This window comes from Zootoca vivipara, chromosome 1 (assembly GCF_963506605.1).
Source record: "Zootoca vivipara chromosome 1, rZooViv1.1, whole genome shotgun sequence".
Classification (NCBI taxonomy): Eukaryota; Metazoa; Chordata; class Lepidosauria; order Squamata; family Lacertidae; genus Zootoca; species Zootoca vivipara.
In genome coordinates, this window is record NC_083276.1 from 117,436,106 (window position 1) to 117,456,186 (window position 20,081).

Consider the following 20,081-nt stretch of genomic DNA (forward strand, 5'->3'; position numbering starts at 1 on the left):
TTTTAAATAAGGAGTTCAAAATCTGAAAAGTGGTTCTCAAATTTGTGTTTTAAAAAATAAGGTTTTAAAAGGATTTGGGGTGGATAGGTCACTAGAACATTATGAAAAGCTTATGATGTGCAATTTTTTGTACGATTTCTAAAAAAAAAAGCCTATCATAATTATTTTGAGATGAATCAAAGTGTGGGTATAATATGGAATTAGTTCGTTGGCAACGTAGGCTTTGCTTTGCTGGCTATATTAGCTGCCTTGGAATGTATTGAGGCTTTCTGTAAGTTGAGCTTGGCTTAAGAATCCAAAAGTTATACTGTAGTTGGTGGCATCAATCAACAATCATTTATAAGTAAGGGGTTTTTTGCATATAAAATTTGTCTACCGGGTATCATCTAAAAAGATAAGTGTAAAAGAATAATACAGAATTTATAAACATGACCACAAGTGGCATGCAATAAGGTGTACAATTGTGTTGAGCTGTAACCTGATTGTTGTCTCATTTTAAACTTTTCTAAGAGGCAGAACTGGTCAGGAGTTTTGTAAGCTCCCTTGAATGCCATTTTGACAGAAAGGCAGGGGATAAAACAAAGTACAGTACAAATACCCTGTTTCTCATATTTTAAGACATACCCATAAAATAAGCCATAGCAGGATTTTTAAGCATTCAAGGAATATAAGCCATACCCCGAAAATAAGACATAGTGATAGGCGCAGCAGCAATGCCAGCCGCGGCAGGAGGAGGAGGAAAAAAATAAGACATCCCTTGAAAATAAGCCATAGTGTGGTTTTTTGAGGAAAAAATAAATATAAGACATGTCTTATAATATGAGAAACACGGTAGTAAAATATCAGTGTTAGTGGAGGCTGCCTGAACTCAGGGCCTGCTCTACTTGTTACATATTTGCAGAACAAATGCCTCAAACCAGGAACACATTAAGTTGTAAGAACACAATTTGCTTTAAAATAAAAAATAAAAAATCTGTCTGGCTTCAAATATCTCTTGGAGAATGATAAATTATTAGTGTGTTCAGATATTTATGCACATGGAACTGTGTTTAAATTATCTAGTTGGTCATTATAGGTGTGGTCATTGTAGAAGTTTGAAATATTGTTTTCCTCCTGTTGATAATAAAAAATGCGTAGTGTTTTGAATGCACAACTTAAACAAAATTTCCCTTGCTGGTTTAAATGACAAAATGAATTTAGCTGTATATGCATTTTCATTAACAATTTCCTCTCAAAAATAGTGGATATAAAAATAGAGTTTCTTTTCAGGTAGTGGTTCTACTAATGTATAATTTTTCTACTTGAGTAATAGCATCTTTGAGAGTCACATCTTTCGGTGAGATATGGATTGGCATCTGATTCCCCCCTATATTGAATTTCAGTTATGCTTCATTTTGTGAGCAGCAGTGGCATATTTTGAGCAACAACATAGTTGGATTATAGGTTTGTATTTTTACTTTATACAAATTTTTTATTCTATGCCAGAAGGACTTATAATCAAACTATCCCTTTAAATTACAGTCTTAGGAACAACAAATCCCTTGTGGTATAGCTCTAGTCTTTAAAGATCTTGTAGAAGAACTATATCAAGCAATAAATTTATAATGGTAATTTATTCCTTTATACTTCTTTGATTCCATTCAAACGAATGATATAATAAACTCTATTATATTTATATTTATTTAAGTTGAAATGAATACAATTTGGAAAAATCAAACCAGAGGCTCTGGGGGATCTACATCTACAGCTTTCAACTGCAAGACCAATTTTGTTTCTGCTGAAACATCTCTAACATCTGTACTGTTTGGAGAAATTGTAATCATCACACAATAGTGACTACCATTCATGTTTGTTTATGTTCATTTTATATGTAGTCTTAAACTGTTCACTCATAAATCACTTTTTATACATTTCCATTGCTTTAGGGAGTTCAGGTGATCTTGTTTGTTACTCATACGCTTTGCGACCTTCTCCATTGTTTTGGTTGCTTTTGGAGAATAACTTCTTAAAATAAGCCAATTGTTAGTGTAGCAGTGCCAGACCCAGACCTGTCATATATCTGTCTGTCTGTTCTATCTATCTATCTATCTATCTATCTATCTATCTATCTATCTATCTATCTATCTATCTATCTATCGTTGGGTAACCTTCCAGGGAAAACATCATAGAGGTAAATGTGTTGAAATGTTCACCCATCCACCACTTTTCTCCCTGCAACTCTTTCTCAAGCTCTGCTCACTTCCATTAGTAGCAGTGGGGGTTGTGAGGCAGGGGTGGAAGGGTGCAATGATTCAACATAGTGCTCACCTACTGCTTTTTTAATGGAAGTTGGGGGGCTCTCTAGTTTAGTGTCAAGTTCAGTCATGCATACAAGACACAGATCTTCTGTCAAATAGGTAGGTTCTTCTCCCCATGTCCTTCTAGATTCAGAGTGTATTTGTACCACAAAACACTTGAGGGACCCAGAACAAATCTTCCCCATACTTTCCGTATTAAGATGCTAAGGAAATGGAAGATTGTTTAAACAAGTGATTACTCAATGATTCCTTCTGTGCTCTGTCCGTGGTCCTATTTCAGTGTGAGACAAAATAGCACCCCTAAAGTGGGATCTAGCTTTAAAATGCTGGCTAGGAGCAAACTCTGTGTAGCCTTAAGTGTGCCCAACCCTCTGTCAACATGTGCTAAACACTCTTGTTCCCCTGATAGCAGGGTGGGGGGGGAGGGGAGAACTCCTAATAAAACTTCCACAACTCTTGTTCCAGGTAATCCTCAACCTTGATAAGGTGTGAATTGCTATGTGGTGTTTCAGGGCCCCTCTGCTTAACTTATTGAAAAATAGATGTTTTTACATTTGCAGTTTTTGGAGTCAGATCTACCACAATTGGAATGACTGAGGGGGGGAAATGCATATAAAGGGCCTTGGTATTGGTTGCCCTGCATAATGCAGTTTAAATCTCTTAGCAGCATGCCATATCTACAGATGCTTTACCCAGAGTCCGTTCTGTCTATTTCACAGAGGAGAAGAGCATGATTGGTAAAACATCCCTCCTCCTCAATATTTAGTCTATTTCCATAATAGACTGATCACTCACTCCCTTAGGATTATGTGCATGAGCAAAGAGACGGGGTGGGGGGAGCCTGGAGTCAGTACTGAAATGACATTAAGCATTACTTGAAATCTTGCTCATAAGGAGGAACAATTGTCATATTTTATTTAATTATTTGACCAGAATGAAGTATAATTACTCTACCATCAAAAGTCTGTAGCATCCTTGCTTTTTTCTGTTTGGGCAGCTAGATCAGAATGCAGACCAAGACCACAAAGAAGAAAACCTCTTTACAAATGGTGGCATCTCCAGTTCATGTTCCATTGAAATATTTGGTTTGGTGGATCACTCTACAATTTTTACTTAATTCCAAAGTTTTTGCTGAAATGTCTTAAGTTAGATTTTTAAAACTGATAGGAAAATGCTGTGTGTTAATCCTGCTGTAAATAGTGCATGCTATATTCAGACTTGATCTTGTATATCTTGGATTTTGAGAGCCATTTTTCAGATTTTGGCAGACTGAGTTTATTTCCTTGCGGTAAATATTACTGTTGCTAAAAAACACTACCTCAGAAATGCCATTTAGCCATTCTTGCATTGTGCTGTTAACCAGCTGTATCCCTTTCAGCTACCTTTAGCACAACATCTTAATAGTATTGGTATCTTACAACATGGTTGAGAAAATCAAAGTGTTCATAATGTGCAGAGTAATTCAAGGTTTTCTATTTTTTAAACAAATATTTGCAGTGCCGCAAAATGAAATGCAGATAGTTTGTAAATCTTCAACAGAGGCAAGCTCTTTAAGATGTTAGAGTAAAACTTATGTAGGAGAATCTAAGTAAGAACTTCAGAAGCTGCAGCTAGTCAATTTTGGGGCGATAGAAGATGCTGCTTCTACAGACCAAATATGGTCTTGCAATACGTACATGGGAAATATTATGTTTACAGGAAGAGATTGTCCTACATTTTTGGCAAGGACCACTGATAAAATTGAATAATCTTTTCTAATAGCCATGCAACTTAGAGGAATTTTTTTTGGGGGGGCCACTAGAATGTCCTTTGAAAGATTGCAGTTTCAAAGTATTGCTTGTCAGATGATATAAATTAACTTAGCCTTCTGTCTGTGTTTTGTTTTGAATTCCAAAGAGATATACTTTGATGTTGATAGGGCATCACACCTTGCTCTCTGACCTGTAGCAAGGAAATATAAATAAAGACAGAGCACAGATAATGTCTGACTTGAGTTCTTACATGTGCTAATATTTTTAGAAAAATATTTTAGGAACTAGTGTGTTCAGTCAGCTTCATATAGAGTCGTATACCACTTGCACCCCAATATGTTTAGGGAGTCCTCAGGAGCAGTTATGTCAACGTGCCTGGCTGTCATTCCACACCAAACCAAGACCTTGACAGTATTGCTGTTTCTGGATTTTTGAAAATCCCCAAAGCACATTTAGTAATACCTTTGATTTCCTAAATCTTCATGGGTGGACGACCCTAAAGGGTACCTTACACTTGCAGGGGGTGAGTTTGTAATACCCAACTTCACCAGATAATCGGACAATGACAACAGGGTTGATTCACCCCCTCCCAATACCCAGATGCCCTCCTTCACAAGGTGGCGAGGTTTCCTGGTGAGCAAAATGGAAATATTACAGGCCACATCCACTTCTCCCTCTCTGATCCTTCAATCAAGGTTGATGCCTTCTGGGCAAAGCTGAGTCAAATCTATTCAGTCCAACACTCTCAGGTCTCAGTAATACAAGCCAGATCATAGACTCATAGAACCGTAGAATTGGAAGAGACTGCAAGTGTTATCTGGTCCAACCCCTTGCTATGCAGAAGTCAAAGCTCCCTCATCCATAGTCAGCTCATGGATGAACATGGTTTTATTAGTCCCCTGGCAATAATGGATTAGCTAGTTTTGTTTGACTTGAGATGCTGTAATGACATTTACTAATGGTTTACCAGTGTATTTCCAATATATCAGTTTATTGAGATTTCATAGGACCGTGGTTGAGCCAATCTTTTATTTATTATTTTCAGTTACACCTTGCTTTTCAAGTACATAATCAGGATGACTTTCAGGAAACTATTAAACACAATTGAAGCCTTAATGTATGAAATAATGTGTTGACCAAACCCGTCCTTCGTCTTTGGTTGGCATGTGAAGCACTAAACTTTGCTTCAGGAAGGAAGTTAGGTATTCCAAGAGGATGAAGTAACATATTTGCCCCTTAAATAAGTGACTGCAGTAGTAATGTCCCATTGCTGTTGCACTTTCATAATGCTTACCATCTCTAGCTGTGAGTACCAAGATGCAGGATGAACCCCAGTCTTGAACTTTGTGGGAAGCAATTGCAAGGCTCATGAACTGACCTTCTGTCAATGTTTGTTTGGCCTTTTGGAAGGCTGTGGGAGACTGGTTTTCATTTCAGTAGTCAAAATGTCAGCAGTTTAATAATGAGAGGTGTCTCAGGAGCTGCTTGGTTCAGGGATATTCTGAGGCAGAATGGCTTGGAGTTTATACTAGTGCTCCTTCTTACAGGAAAATGATTTTTTTATGAGCAATGATTTGTAAGTATTTCAATCAACATGAAAACAAAAGCTGCTTTGTATTGAAGTGATTCTTGGAGCAATAGTGGAAAAGCACTCATTACTGTACTATATAGGACACAGACACACAACAAAAACACACACTTGGAGCTGTTCCCAAGCAGTTCAGTGAATTTCCAGATACTATTTGTGTCAACATTTCATAGCCATCTACATCAAAAGTTGCAGAAAAGTCTAATATATGTATATGTCAATACTTGATGTGCATTTCAGAAGATGATGCAATGCAAAATATGTTGTAGTTCGTGCATGTTTAAACCTGCCATTACCACTTTTGCTGTCCCATTAGATGGCATTAGTGAGAATGGTTTTATGTGTAGCTAGTATTTGTAGCAATCAAGCTTTGCAAATATTTTCTGAGTTCTGAAAATACATTAATAGTAGCATAATCCACCTTTGCAAAAGAAATTTGCAGTAATGATCTTCGATTATTTTAAAGAACAAGGCTTTAAGACCTTCCTTAACTGCTCTGGATAACATGTCATTTGCTTATTTGCTCTAGAAAAAAAAACCATACAATTTTAGAGCCTTTGTATCTCTGTGTGTGAAAGTGGGAGAATGAAACAACTGGATATGTTTTTGCCTGCTTCTCTGAATTCTAAGGGAGGTCAAATAACTTATTGATATTTATTATTGATTTTTTTTAAGTCTCATCCTTGTGGGAATGCAGTAAGAGTTGCATAAGAGAAAAATACAGCCCCCCTACCTTGAGGAGTTTAAGGTTCTAAATTAGAGTGACCATGAAAGTTCAAGGGACAAATTTTAACTGTGTGCCAGATCTCTTGCATGGAGATTGCTCTTACGGACTGCCCTTGAAGCTAATATCACCGTCCTGTATAAAATATGCACTTCAAAGTGAAGGAGAGGAAAATATTTTTATTATAAAATCTTGGAATAGGTTTTTTCATTGTTTGGAGCTGTGTTAGAGTAAATGCTGCAGTACTTTATTACTTAGATATTACTTAGATATTTTTTTACTGTTGGAACTTGGTCACCAGCAAGTTGTCTTTTATTTGTTCTCTTTTATGTATGTTAATACCCCATGTGGCTTTGACAAAGTACAAAGCGGCAAGTATAATGCCTTTGCTAAAACTTTCATGCCCAGTAATGTACTCAGTAAGGTTATTGTTCTTATAAGTATGATTTTGAAAGTTGTGCATGATTTTTTTTTTAAAAAAAGTTTAGATATGGCTTCATTGTAGTTCTTCTGAAGTTTTAGTAAGTCTAATGGAGGCTGTTATGTCTTCTATGTTATCTCGTAAAGGGGTCAAAAACTCTGACCACTCCGCTGGAAAATCTCGATTAAATTGTGTGAATGTATTTTGAAACAAGTCAAATTCTTCCCAACCCAGTCTCATGTGTCTTAGTGCCACTTTAGGCTACTGAGAGTTGGCGAAGATTGAGATTTATTTTTTATTTTTTGGCAAGTAACGTACCTGGGTTAGGATGGGAGCAGAGAACTAGCATGCCATATTTCTTGGTGAAATCAGCTCCCCCCGCCCATGTCTCTTTATATATACCGTATATTCTGGTAGGTGTTACCTGTGTCAAAAACAATAATAACAGAAAATAACATTGATACAGAAAACACGCTGCTTCTGATCTTTATTGCTGTTTCTAAATTATAATTCACATGTAACATTTTAAGCCGTATCGTTTTAAAAATATGAGCGGTTCTGTCTGATTGATAGTCTTCAGAGATAATGATTACAGTGGTACCTTGCTTTATGAACTTAATCTGTTCCAGAAGTCCCTTCTTAAACCAAAAACATTCTTAAACCGAGGCACACTTTCCCTAATGAGGCCTCCCGCCGCCGGTGCCCTTCCACCGTTCGGATTCCATTCTTAGACTGAGGTAAAGTTCGCAAACTGGGACACTACTTCAGGTTTTGCAGAGTTCGTAAACCGAATCGTTCGTAAACAGGACTGTTCTTAAACTGAGGTACCACTGTAGTTGCCAGTATATATCCCTTACTAGTTTTCCTTGCATAGAATTCAAATCCTGATGACATTGAACATTGAAAAATTCATTGAGTTAATAAAAATCTAGGTACAGTAATCTGGTCATATCATGTTTGAGAACCTTGAGGTTTTTTTTTTCTCTCTGTGGTGCATCACTTATATCAGGTCTGCAGAAATATGGTAGCCAATCTCTGGTAGCCAACTGGTAGCCAATCTTTAGCTGCCAGTAGCTCTGTTTTTAGTACCCAACTCACTAGGGTTTCCCGTCTGTACTATTAATTATTCTTACCAGTATATAGTTCAGAGTCCAAGGTCTTTGACCTATGGGTCTCGGATGTAGGTGATGAAATGCAGTGTCTTCTCTTGATTCAGGTGTAGCTGGTCGGATGGCATAGTTGATTTGTGTATTAGTGAATACATAACGGAGGCTAGTCGAAGTGTCTTTACAAGCAAGTATAAATAAGCTGTTGTGGGTAAATGATTATGTATGAACAAACACCAGGCTAATACTGCCTGCCGCATCAAAAAAAGGCAATGTTTTCCTTGGAAGAAGTCATGTTTATTAATGTTATAAGAATGTTCATGGGATAGGAGTGAAGACTGTATTTGAAAGGTGCTTACTTGAGGCAAATGATGGAGTTAATCAGCCCACCTGACTCTTACGTCAAAGTTTGGGGAGATCACTGTGCATTGGAGCATGGTTAGAACATGTACAAGTCGTTTTCCTTAATGATTTACTCCTGTTGACTTGAGAAGGTTTCTCTTAAAAATGGAAGGAGGTTAGGTGAGAGGAGCTTTTTATCTGGATACGGTAAGGTATTTAAATACAGTTGAGACAGTATTGATCTTTTTATTGGTGCCTTGTGTTTCCATTGGCAGTGGGGATAATATATCAATGAAACGATATCCTGCTGACACCTTTATGAGTCAGCTTTGCTAATTCTTCTGATCTGCTTTCCCCCTTTAACTTGCTATTGTTGAACAGATTGAGGGAAATACTTTTTTATGATCCTTTGATTCCTGAGATGCTGCTGCTTGTATCTGGTATTAATGCAAAGTATTTTGAAGTTTGGTAATTCAGCAGATGTCAAAGGCACCAACTAAAGACTCTATGCTAATGAAACAGTCACCTAGGGGCAACTAGACATGTTGGTGGTATTCTTACGTGTTAGAATTCCAATCCCTGCAGAATTCTTTTAAAGTGGAGGGAAGAGATAGTAGTATTTGAAGCACAGAAAGGGTAGGGAGATTTCATGTGTACTGAATCCTCAGGCTTCCTGAGTGCTTCTCCCTGACATTTCTTTCTACTTACCTACCTACGTACCTACCTGGCCCAGGTCACCCAGTGAGCTTCATGGTCAAGTGGTGATTTGAACCCTGGTCTCCCATGTCCTAGTCCAGGGGTCAGAAAGGTTTACCTCGCCTGGGCAGGTTCACTTCTGCACAGATGCGATTTCCAGCGCCATGGAAGCAAGTTCCTGCTCCGCGCAGCGCTGGTTTAGCGCAGTGCGCAGGGACTCACCGAACGGGCAGCTTGGTTCGGGGGCTGTTTAAATGACCCCCGTGGGCTGCTTGTGGCCCATGAGCTGCAGGTTGCCGACCCCTGTCCTAGTCTAACACTCTAACCATTATACCACACTGGATCCCCTCTGGGGATCCGAGATAGAAAGTAATTCTATGGATTGGAAAACACTGTAGCTCACACCTGGAAATAATTTATCCAAAGGTAATGTCACATATTTCAGTTCTGGGTAGAAATTGAGAAAATGGTTCATTATGACGGTGTAGATCTCCATATTCACTCACTGATTTTAAAGAGAGGGGAAATTTACATGTCTTTTGGCACAGAAGGATGAAGAATGGAGAATTAATGCTGTAAAAAAGAATATTAGCTTGCTCTCTGGGTGTGTACATGCAGAGAAATGAAAAGAGCTAGCAAGGAAAGATACTACAACCTTGATTTTTATCAAATCAAAGTTAGAACCAAATATTGATAATTTAAATGCAAGCTTCTGTAGTTTTATTGATAGTGGGTAGTGATTAACTGCTGGTGTGTTTAAAACATCTGTCGTTGCATTATATGAAACAAGTTTTTTATATTATACGACTCCTGATATTGTACAACAGTGAAGATACATGTAAGAGGATGAATGGGTGATATTTATAAAATTAAGCAGCTTGCTTGCCTAACGTTGAAGTGCAAAAAAATACATCTGATTGTTTTTGAACTTGTTCCCTGAGTGCTGCAAATTCAGTAGAAGGGTATGCTATAAATACTCTTAGCAGATAAATATATCCCCCCCCCCCGGTACTCATTTGGATAAAAGTAAAATTAAATTTCAATATTTTTAGAAAGCAAAGATAAAACCCGGGCTTATTACAATTTTTCATGGCACAATCTTAGCACTGGTAGATGATATGGAAGCACAAGTCCATCCATTGGAAGAGCATATATATATTGTACTTTTCTGCTCTACATACCTGAGGCAATAAGACCTATCCCAGTACTTATTATTCATACTTTTCCTGAAACACTAAATGGCCCCCTTGGGCAATGGCGGCACAGCAATATCTAGCTATGCTTGTACTCTTAACAAAGAATATGGCAGTTCTGAGTTTATGTAACCAAATGTATTCATTACTACCGGAACTTGGTGATACTATTCAGGCTTTTTGAGAATACTCTAGAGTAGTCCAAGTTTGGTCAAGAATCAAACTGAGGAGCTGTTTGATATTATTTGTCAGTTGTCTAGTTCCACAGAAGATAATAGTTCCTGTTATTCTTTTGTTCTGCATTACTTTGCCTGCATTACTTTGGGCAGGCAACTGATACATCTTTAAACAAACAAAGCCTCTTGTAGCGTTTTAGTTAGATTCCTGAGCAACAGCACAGAGATTGGCTTGTAGATTTTATATAAACATAGCTTGCATTTACAAACTACTTCTGATGACAATGAAGCACTAAATCTAAACTCCAAACATTTTGCTTTAAATGGATTGTTGTAGATTGAGCTGCCTTGAGCTCAGATTCTAACAGCTCAGCTTAACTGGGTTGTTCGCTTGTTTTAGTCTGCTTGTCTGGATTTCAGATACAATTGTACCTTGGCTCCCGAACGCCTTGCGAGTTGAACATTTTGGCTCCTGAACGCTGCAAACCGGTGAGAGTTGCAGTGAGTGTTCCGGTTTGCAAACATTCTTTGGAACCCGAACGTCTGACGTGGCTTCCGATTGGCTGCAGGAGCTTCCTGCGCTTTGGTTTCCGAACGTTTTGGAAGTTGAACGGACTTCTGGAACGGATTCCGTTCGACTTCCGAGGTACCACTTTGCAAAAATTCATGGTTGGGCAGTGCCTTTTATTTGTACCAACCAAAGCGTAGATTAGGCTCTACTTGGTGCTATACAGATTTTTCAGCTAGAACAGTGGTCTGTTCCTCCCATTTTTGTAAATATAAAATGCAGAAAACAAAAAAGAATTGGCTAGTTTTAAAATTAACAAAATTGCAGAGTAAACATATTACAATTATTCACTAGTTGAAGAGAGAAGGTAAGAATTAGAGTCTTATCTTCAGCAAAGTTCAGTATTCTCCAAGACACATAGACGATGCAAAGAAAGTCAGGGTATCTGTGAAAAAAATCTGGGTAATGACTGCATTCTACATTTTCAAAAATGGATCAGCTATTTTTTGTATGCCCTAGCAGCCTTTTGTGCACATTGTAACCTGTGTAGTACCTAATAGAACCTAATCTAATTAAGTCTGCTATCTTTTCCTGTACTCCATCTTTAGACTGTGACTAAATGCAGACACCATGGCTTCATTATCACAGCAGCTTTTTTACTATTTAACATCCAACTTAATGAAGAGCACTGAAGCACTTGAAAGATATCTCACTATGCTGTGACATTTTTATTGGTTCAAATGAAGGTATTGCCTGATAGAGGATTTTGGATTATTTTCTCGTGGAACAAAATGGCCTTTCTTCCTTTTTCCTTTCTGAATAGTATGTGTTAATATTCTACAAACGGTCTATGTTAGTATTGCAACTAGTAGAGAGCTGGTTCTAACTGGTCACTTTTCATGATCTGCCCTTTACTATTTCTTTTCTTTTTTGTTGCATGTGTTGAAGTAGAACAAAAGGCTGTACTGTTTTACTGCTTGGTGCTACAACTTGAAGGATTCCCACTGGTCATTAGATTTTCAGTGTGTGTTGAGCATCTAAACTTAACATGCTTTGACTTAGCATGCTTTGAAAAGTGATTACAGGACTGAAATGCTGTCTCTTCCACACTGGAATGGACTAATAGGCAGTCTTTTGGATGCCAGTAAAAAGGAAAAAACCAGGCAATTTTGGTTTAGGAGGGCGATATCCAGTGTTGACAGTGCAGTAGAAGAAAGCACTGGTAGGGCACTCAATTTTCACCAGCTTACCCTAGCTACTGTTGAACTTTGCTTTGCATCCCGTACAACAGTTGCCAAATATTTTAAATCCAGAGAAGAATCTAAATTAATCGATAAAAGCAAAAGCTTTTCCGATAAATTAAAGCTTTTCTGTTTTTAAGGGGACAGTTAATTGTAATAATTTAACAAAAGCTACCAATATGACTGTGCCATTATAGAAACCTTGAAATATGAGTTTCTGGTAAATGTATGAATCTGATGAAGTAAGCTGATGACTACCAAAGCTTTTGTAACAGTTGAATATGCTACTTAAGACAGACTTATAAATAAATTCATATAGGTAAACTGCTTTTTTCTTAACTAAACTTTTCTGCTTTAATAATGTAAAAGGAAACATTTATAACCATGGAATATAAAATTGTCCTGTTTGACATATTTAAGAAATTTAAATCCATAAATGCCTTAGTTTAATGCAAGCAAAATTTCAAATATACTGTACCTGGTTTCTACTTCTTCTGTGAGTCTTGGTTTGTTGGAATTTAGTTGTCACCCAAACTTTCAGATTTTTCATCTGAGGCTTGGGCATCCACAGCAGGTATTTTGCTCTTTCTGCTGCACCTACTTCTGTCTTTTTATTCTCTCAACAAGGCAATAAGCTGCTTTTCCCCTAGTCAGTAACAGTGATTTGTGGGGAGAGGTGAAAAGGTAGACTATGAGGGAGGAGTCAGGCCAAAAAGGCAGAAGAAGCAGGATGTTCTCTTCCAGCATCTCCAGGCGAGAGCAAAGGTTACCAAAAGAAAGAAAGCAGCAATTCACAAACAGTGAAACTCCTGTACAGTATGTGTCTTATGAAGAGGTCTAGGATTGATATATATATGTCAGAAAAGTAATTCTCTAATTACAATACTTATTCTTTGCTAAAGTTCATGGTTAGCTAGGAGAGAGCTTAATCGTAAGTTCAGATGGCACACTGGGTTCAGATGGCATGCTAAGCCAACCTTTCGCTCAGCACAGGGTTGAAGAAAGCAGCTGGAAGCTCCCCTCTTGCCACCCTCACATTCATGTGGTCTGGCTTACAATGTTGTGTGAACAGGTTCAGTGGCTACTAGTCAGGATAGCTGCTGCTATGACTTAGTAATCATTTTTTATATTCATTTCAAGGCAATTTGCAAACGTGCCGTGAAAACAGCGAAAATGGTTTTTTTAAAAATAATAATAGAAAAACAGTAACTAGAGAGATGTTTAAAAACAATAAAAAAATGAATGCTTAAGACAGGTTTTCATCCAGCTGGAAAAACAAAAATGTCTTCAATTATAGAATCTTAGAATTGTAGAGTTGGAAGGGACCCCAAGGGTCATGTAGTCCAACACCTTGCAAGGCAGGAATCCTGGGTGGGCTCGAACCACCAACCTCATGGTTAAAAATCAGGCCCATTGTGCCACTGGGGGCTCCACATTGTTTCCGGAAAGTACAGATAGTGGGCACCTCTCATATCACAACAGGGATGCTTTCCCACAAAATTGCCAGTGCATCTCCGAGACTATGGAGTGGGCCTCTTCTTGAGACGTTAAGGTGAAATTCCTGCAGAATACAATGACCTACTGGGAATATAAGGGATAAGAGGTTTTCTCAAGTAATCGCTCCTGAGCTGTATAGAACCTTTTAAGTTACTACCAAAACATTGACTTTGACGCACTAGCACAGGGGTCCCCAACCTGAGGCCCCGGGGCCGGATGCGGCCCAATTGCCTTCTAAATCTGGCCCGCAGACGGTCCAGGAATCAGCATGTTTTTACATGAGTAGACTGTGTCCTTTTATTTAAAATGCATCTCTGGGTTATTTGTGGGGCCTGCATGGTGTTTCTACATGAGTAGACTGTGTCCTTTTATTTAAAATGCATCTCTGGGTTATTTGTGGGGCATAGGAATTTGTTCATCCCCCCCCCCCCAAATATAGTCCGGCCCCCCACAAGGTCTGAGGGACAGTGGACAGGCCCCCTGCTGAAAAAGTTTGCTGACCCCTGATATTGGCAGCCAGTGCAAATCTCACAAGTCAGCCCTGTTTAGAGAAGTTTTTAATGTTTGATGTTTTATTCTGTTTTTAATAATTTGGGAGTCGCTCAGAGTTGGATGGGTGGGGTATAAATAATATATTATTATTATTATTATTATTATTATTATTATTATTATTTGTGTGCAGGTGGTAGTTTGCCCCTACAAGCAATACAGAATGCATAACATAAACTTTGCAGCATTTTTGAGGCCTAGTGGCTTTGCTTATCTTCTGAACAACATTGCTTTTGAGCATAGATATGCAGTTCTGTGTAATTTCTTTCCCAGCTTAGGATAGCATATATGGCAGGTGTATCTTGGATTGTGCTCAAGATGGGCATCTATGCAGATGGAGCACCAGTGACTTTACTTGGAAGAAATATACCCTTTTCTGAAAGAAGACTGTGTAATGTCGTACATGCAGGTTCCGCTATCTGCCCACTCAGTGTGTAGAAATTCACTTATCTGAACACAAATAATTAGGCCTAAACCTTGCTATACATCCCACTGGAAATTGTCCAGTTCCTCACTTCCTAGCTTGTTTGTGCTTTGCTGGTCAGTGACAGCCATTTTGGGCAGAAAACATGCAGGGAGGGAGCGCGATTGGGCAAAATAGAGAGCAGGAGAGATCAGACAAATCAGTTTTCTCTTTGTTTCTTTTGCTGGTTGGCTGCAGCCATTTTAGGAAGAAACCATGGAGGGAGTGGGGACAGACATTGAGCAAATCCTGGATTAGATATATTCACATAAGGCTCAGTGGAAATCATGGACTCGTTATGTGAACTTTCACCTAATGAACAATTTCCAGGGAGCACATTGTGTTCCGTAAGTGGGAACTGCATGTACTGATTTAAAATTTAGGAATTCTAAGATTGCACGTGGTTGCAGTTACACATTCTATAACAAATGAAATGTTTTCTTCTAGGTGCAATGGATGAGCTTCATAGCCTGGATCCAAGAAGGCAGGAATTGTTAGAGGCTAGATTCACAGGAGTAGTGAGTGGAAGCACTGGGAGTACAGGAAGCTGTAGTGTTGGAGCAAAGGTAAGCAGTAATATTAGCTGTACAACATAAAGTGCTCTTTTTCAACAAGTGGTGATGATCTGCCTCACCAAGTGTATTAAGCAAAATGTCACAATGAGGTGCAAGAGAAATGCTGAAGTTCATTCAATACTTGGAGTTCCTTTTAGCAGCATCTTCTGGAAGTAGTTGCACAAGCTATTGGCTATGCCAGAACCTCTAATTATGTTCACAAGGTGACCAGAATATGCATGTAGGTGGTAGTTTCTGGAAACATAGACTCTGATACTATCTTAATATGATATAATTTCTAACTAGCTGTTTGAAACATATTATGCCAAATAGTGTCTCTGTTTCTCAACAGGCCTCAACAAATAATGAGAGTTCTAATCACAGTTTTGGAAGCTTGGGATCTCTAAGTGACAAAGAATCAGAGGTATGAAGTAGTTAAACAAGTAAACTGACACTTCTACTGTAAGATTGTTATAACTCTTTTTCATACTTGTGTACTGTAGGCCTCATTCTTGAAATGTACATGCCCGTGAGATTTTCCTGAATGGTTCTACATTGAAGATTTGGAAATAACCAATATTTTAGTGTTTGTGCAGGAAGATTATAAATGCTATGCCGGTCATGTATGAGTAGATTTGGTTCTATGCAAATGGAAGGTTTGCTAACCACTTTTAATTTTCTGTTGGATAACGCTATCTGAAATATTGGGATATTGTCAATTTTTTAGTTAATGCAGATCAATTATTCATCTTTAAATTCTTTCAGTGCATAGTGGCTTCCAGAATTACAGCTGCACTATTATGTGTGCAATTTTTGGTGATGACTTCATTTCAAAGACTAATCAAATATCTGTCTTATTTTATTATGAGATTGGAGTTGATTGGTAATACCTTTTATTCTTAAGCTATGACCCTTAAATAGGACTATATACTATTTAGCAGCTGTACTGCTAAAGGTTCCTTTCAGTTCTTGAAATAGCCAATTCTGTACACCTTGGAATTTCTCCAGCTTGCTAACTTTTCTATAAGTCTATGTGAAATGACGTGTAAAACTTCTGTTGGTGAAATTCAGCTGTACGTATGTAGACACTTGCCCGTGTAAAGGGACTTAACTGTCTTCTCCCTGCAGCCTCCCTGGGTGCCTCCAAAGTCCACTCTTATGGGGCCCCAAACCCTCTAGAGCAGATGTTGAGGGCACATGGAAGACTGCAAGGAGGAGGACAGGAAGGTGATGTCCTTGTTGTGTGACCCAGTCTGTTCTGCTAATGTACAGACAACATTGGTGTGATCAGCAAGTACAGTACCAGTTTCCTTCTGCCTATACCTACCCAAAGAGTCCCTTCAAAGGCCCTGATCGCTGTGCCATCTCAAAGTGAAGTGTAGCAGTGGCTACAAAAGGCAGGGCCTTGTCAGTGCTGGCACCTTGTTTATGATCTTTGTGGCAACAGGTGAAGAACTTTTTATTCACCCAGGCCTGGTAAACTTTAGTTTTCAAAACAAACCATAGGGGCCATATCCAGTGTTGCAGCTCCACTGGCACAAGGGCTTGAGTGTGCACAATGGAACTTCCTATTCCTCTCTTGTCCCCTCCAGCCTTACCCCCCTGCATTGTCAAAATCGGTTCCAGATGATTGACAGACCCTCCAGATTTGGGGCAGATTTGGGGCACAAAGGAAAGAGAGAAAATTGAAATTCCTGCAGAACCTTGCTGGTGCAGCATTAAAGACAATCCTGGGTGTTTCAGTACATTTTCAGATAAACCTTTTGCCCCCTGCTCAGTAAATTGTTTTGTTCTGTCTCTGCTAATTTTTTTTTTTTGTTTAATTGATCTTGGTTGGTTTTAATAACTCTATTTTTAATTTTTAAATGTTGTGTGCATCAATTTTGTAAGCTGCCTAGATATATTCACTGGTATATGTGAGCTCTAAAACTTTGAATGTGTGTGCATTCTCTTTTTCTCAAGATTGTAAAAAATTATTTGACAATAGAGCTCCTGTTAGGATGTGGTTGTAGGGTTGTAATTTCAAAAAGACAACAGCTTTCTGATTACTTGTGATTTCTCCAAAGTACTTGACTGTAAAATGTAGGTTATGCCTGGGATTCAAAGAATGGTGCAGCTATTTTCGTGGGGGGTGGGGAGTGTGCTTTTTCAAGCAGCAGCTTTCTACGCTACATGGCAACTACGCCCGAAAAGAAGGGGTTTCTAAAAAGCCGAGGACCCATCACATCATATCAGCATAAGAATTCCCACTTGACACCTATAATCCCTTGTGCATGCCTAAAAGTAGATCTTTGCATCAAATTCTTTGCATGAATGTAAAACACACATTTAGAACGATAAGTTTTTTTTTTTTAAAAAAAGCTTAACTCAGAAACAGGACAGACTTCATTTCTCCTTCACTTTGTCACTGTAGTTGTCAGTGCACCTAGCAATTCATCCACTACATACATTAGATTTGGCACAACAACTTCTAGCTTGAAATGGGCTTACTTGTATTCAGGAGTGTTCCAAAACGATTGAAGGGTCATCTGTTTTCGATCACATTGTTGGATTGTGGTTGAAATGTGAAGAATTTAGAAAATGCTGTTTTGACTCAGAATTACTTAGCAGTACATTTCCCCCCAAAAAGCTATACTTGGATTTCAGCTGTATATGGGAAATAGTAATTGTCACAGTGGCCGGAGTAGGCTACTTCAGAGTAACGACGCTACGCAGCTCTGCATTTTATTCTTTTATTGGTGCTGCGTATTTACAGTGCTGAAGTCATTGCTATTTACACGGAGTGATGTGGTCAGTCGGTATCAGAACCTCCGAATGACTTTTGGCGCGTCTTTCCCCAGCACAAAAGTCTCGGAAGCCCCATCCTCTTGCCCCTCCTCTTTCTGCGTAATTCTGGCGTTGGAGGGATGGGTCTCCCCCCCTTACTTGCCCCTTCCTGTCCCACCTGGGACCCTGGCTCCGCTACCTTGCCTGAGCCTCGGACCCGACTTCCTGCTTCCCCACTGGAATCAGAGCTCCCTCTGCTTTCCCCTGTGGTCGGTGCTGGGCTTGAACTCAGGAGGGGAGGGACTTCGCGATATCCCCTGTCCCTCACATCCACCCCCCTCCCAAGCTCCCCTTCTCCCCTCCCCAGGTCCCCCCCAGGTGTCGGTGACGACTGGAAGCCTAAGAACTCAGTGCTTTCCGAGCCCGTTGGTGTGAACACCTCCGCCCAGTCCTGCGAGGCCCCCCCTTCCGCCTGGGAGGACTGGAATCCCAAAAAGTCCGTGGCGTCCGAGCTGGTGGGGGTAAAAATGTGCTGCCAATCTGCTTCTGCCTCTGACTGGGTGGATCTTGGTGACACCCATATCTCGTCTCCCGATTCCTCAAACTCCGCTTCCCAGCGCCATGGTGAGCTGCTCTCCCGTGCCTCCTCCTCCTCCCCCTCCCTTTCCATGTGCCAGGGCTTGGGTCTGTGGGGAAAGAGGGCGTGAAATTCTTCCACCAAGAATTCCTCCTGTATCTGAGTGGCTGGGACCCATTCATTCTGGGATGGCGGAGCGTCCTCCCATGCCATGAGGTACTCCAGGCCCCCCACCCCCCTCCGTGAATCAAGGATGGCCGTGGCTTCATTTAGTTGCTCCCTGCCTCCCCTCTCCCCCCCTCCCTCGGGGGTTTGTTCGCTGTCTCGGAGCCTGCTGCTTTCCCTGTACGGCGACAGCAGCGATCTATGAAACACTGGATGCACCCTCATGTCCTCTGGCAGTGCCAGCCTGTATGCCACCGGGTTGACCTGTTGCGTGACTGTGAAGGGGCCCAGCCTTCTGGGTGCCAGCTTTTTGCACCTCCCTCTGGTGGGAAGGCCCTCCGAGGACAACCAAACCTTGTCCCCCACCCTGATGACCTCCCCTTGTCGCCTGTGGCGATCTGCCCCCCTTTTGTACGCTTCCTTGGCCCTCTCCAAGTGTTCTCTGAGCTGTTGGTGCACCGTCTCCAGTTCCTCTGCCCAATCCTCAGCCTGTGGGCCCTCCTCCTCCTCCTCCCCCTCCCTCTCTGGGAAAGATCTGAGGTCGCGCCCGTAATTGGCCTTAAAGGGCGACACCCCTGTGGAGACGTGCACCGCATTGTTGTAGGCAAATTCTGCCAGTGGCAGTCGATCCACCCAGTCTGTTTGCCGCTGGCTGACGTAGCATCTCAGGTACTGCTGCAGAATGGCGTTGACTCTCTCCGCCTGTCCGTTGGTCTGCGGGTGTCTAGCTGTCGACAAGCTGACCTCCACCTGCAGGATGTTCATGAGCCGCCGCCAGAACCTGGAAACAAATTGGCGGCCACGATCCGAAATAACCCTTAAAGGTAATCCATGCAGTCGGAATACGTGGTCCACAAACAGTTTGGCTGTCTCTTCTGCCGAGACCGCCCTGGCGCACGGTATAAAGTGGCACATTTTGGACATGAGGTCCACCACCACCAACACTGCGGTCTTGCCCCTGGAAGAAGGCAGATCTGTGATGAAGTCCATGGACACCACTTCCCACGGCCTGTGTGGGGTGGCTAAGGGCTCCAGCAATCCTGGTGGCGCTGCTCTGACCACCTTTGCCCGCTGGCAGGTGTCACAGCCCCGTACATAGTCTCGAACATCTTCCCGCACCCCTGGCCACCAGAAGTGTCTCATGACTAGGTGGGCGGTTTTGTCCCTTCCAAAATGACCCGCCGTTGGGTTGTCGTGCATCTGCTTGAGGACTGTACGTCTAAGCTGGGTGGTGGGCAGGTACAGTGCACCCTTGTAGAAAAGCAGCCCCCTGCGTTCTGCAAAGTCTTTTGCCTGCTCCCTCCCCCCTCTCAGTTCTCTGAAGATGCGGTTGGCAAATTCATCCGCTGCCGTCAGTGCTGTGAGTTCTGCCTCGCTCACCACTGCTGCTCCGCAGGACCATGCTGACGGGGGGGAAATGTGCCTGGGTGCTGGTGGCGCCTCCTCCTCCATGTACTCTGGCTTGCG

At 40.8% G+C, this 20,081-nt stretch overlaps 1 protein-coding gene across 2 annotated transcripts in view; it reads left to right on the forward strand.

Moving 5' to 3' along the window:
• The window catches only part of TLK1 (tousled like kinase 1), a 67,414-nt gene that overhangs the window by 13,599 nt on the left and 33,734 nt on the right, over positions 1-20,081 (forward strand). For both annotated transcript variants that reach the window (XM_035135535.2, XM_035135528.2), the window contains exons 2-3: positions 15,000-15,118; positions 15,459-15,530. In XM_035135535.2, the coding sequence (XP_034991426.2) occupies positions 15,000-15,118; positions 15,459-15,530 (191 nt within the window). The remainder of the gene's footprint in view (positions 1-14,999; positions 15,119-15,458; positions 15,531-20,081) is intronic.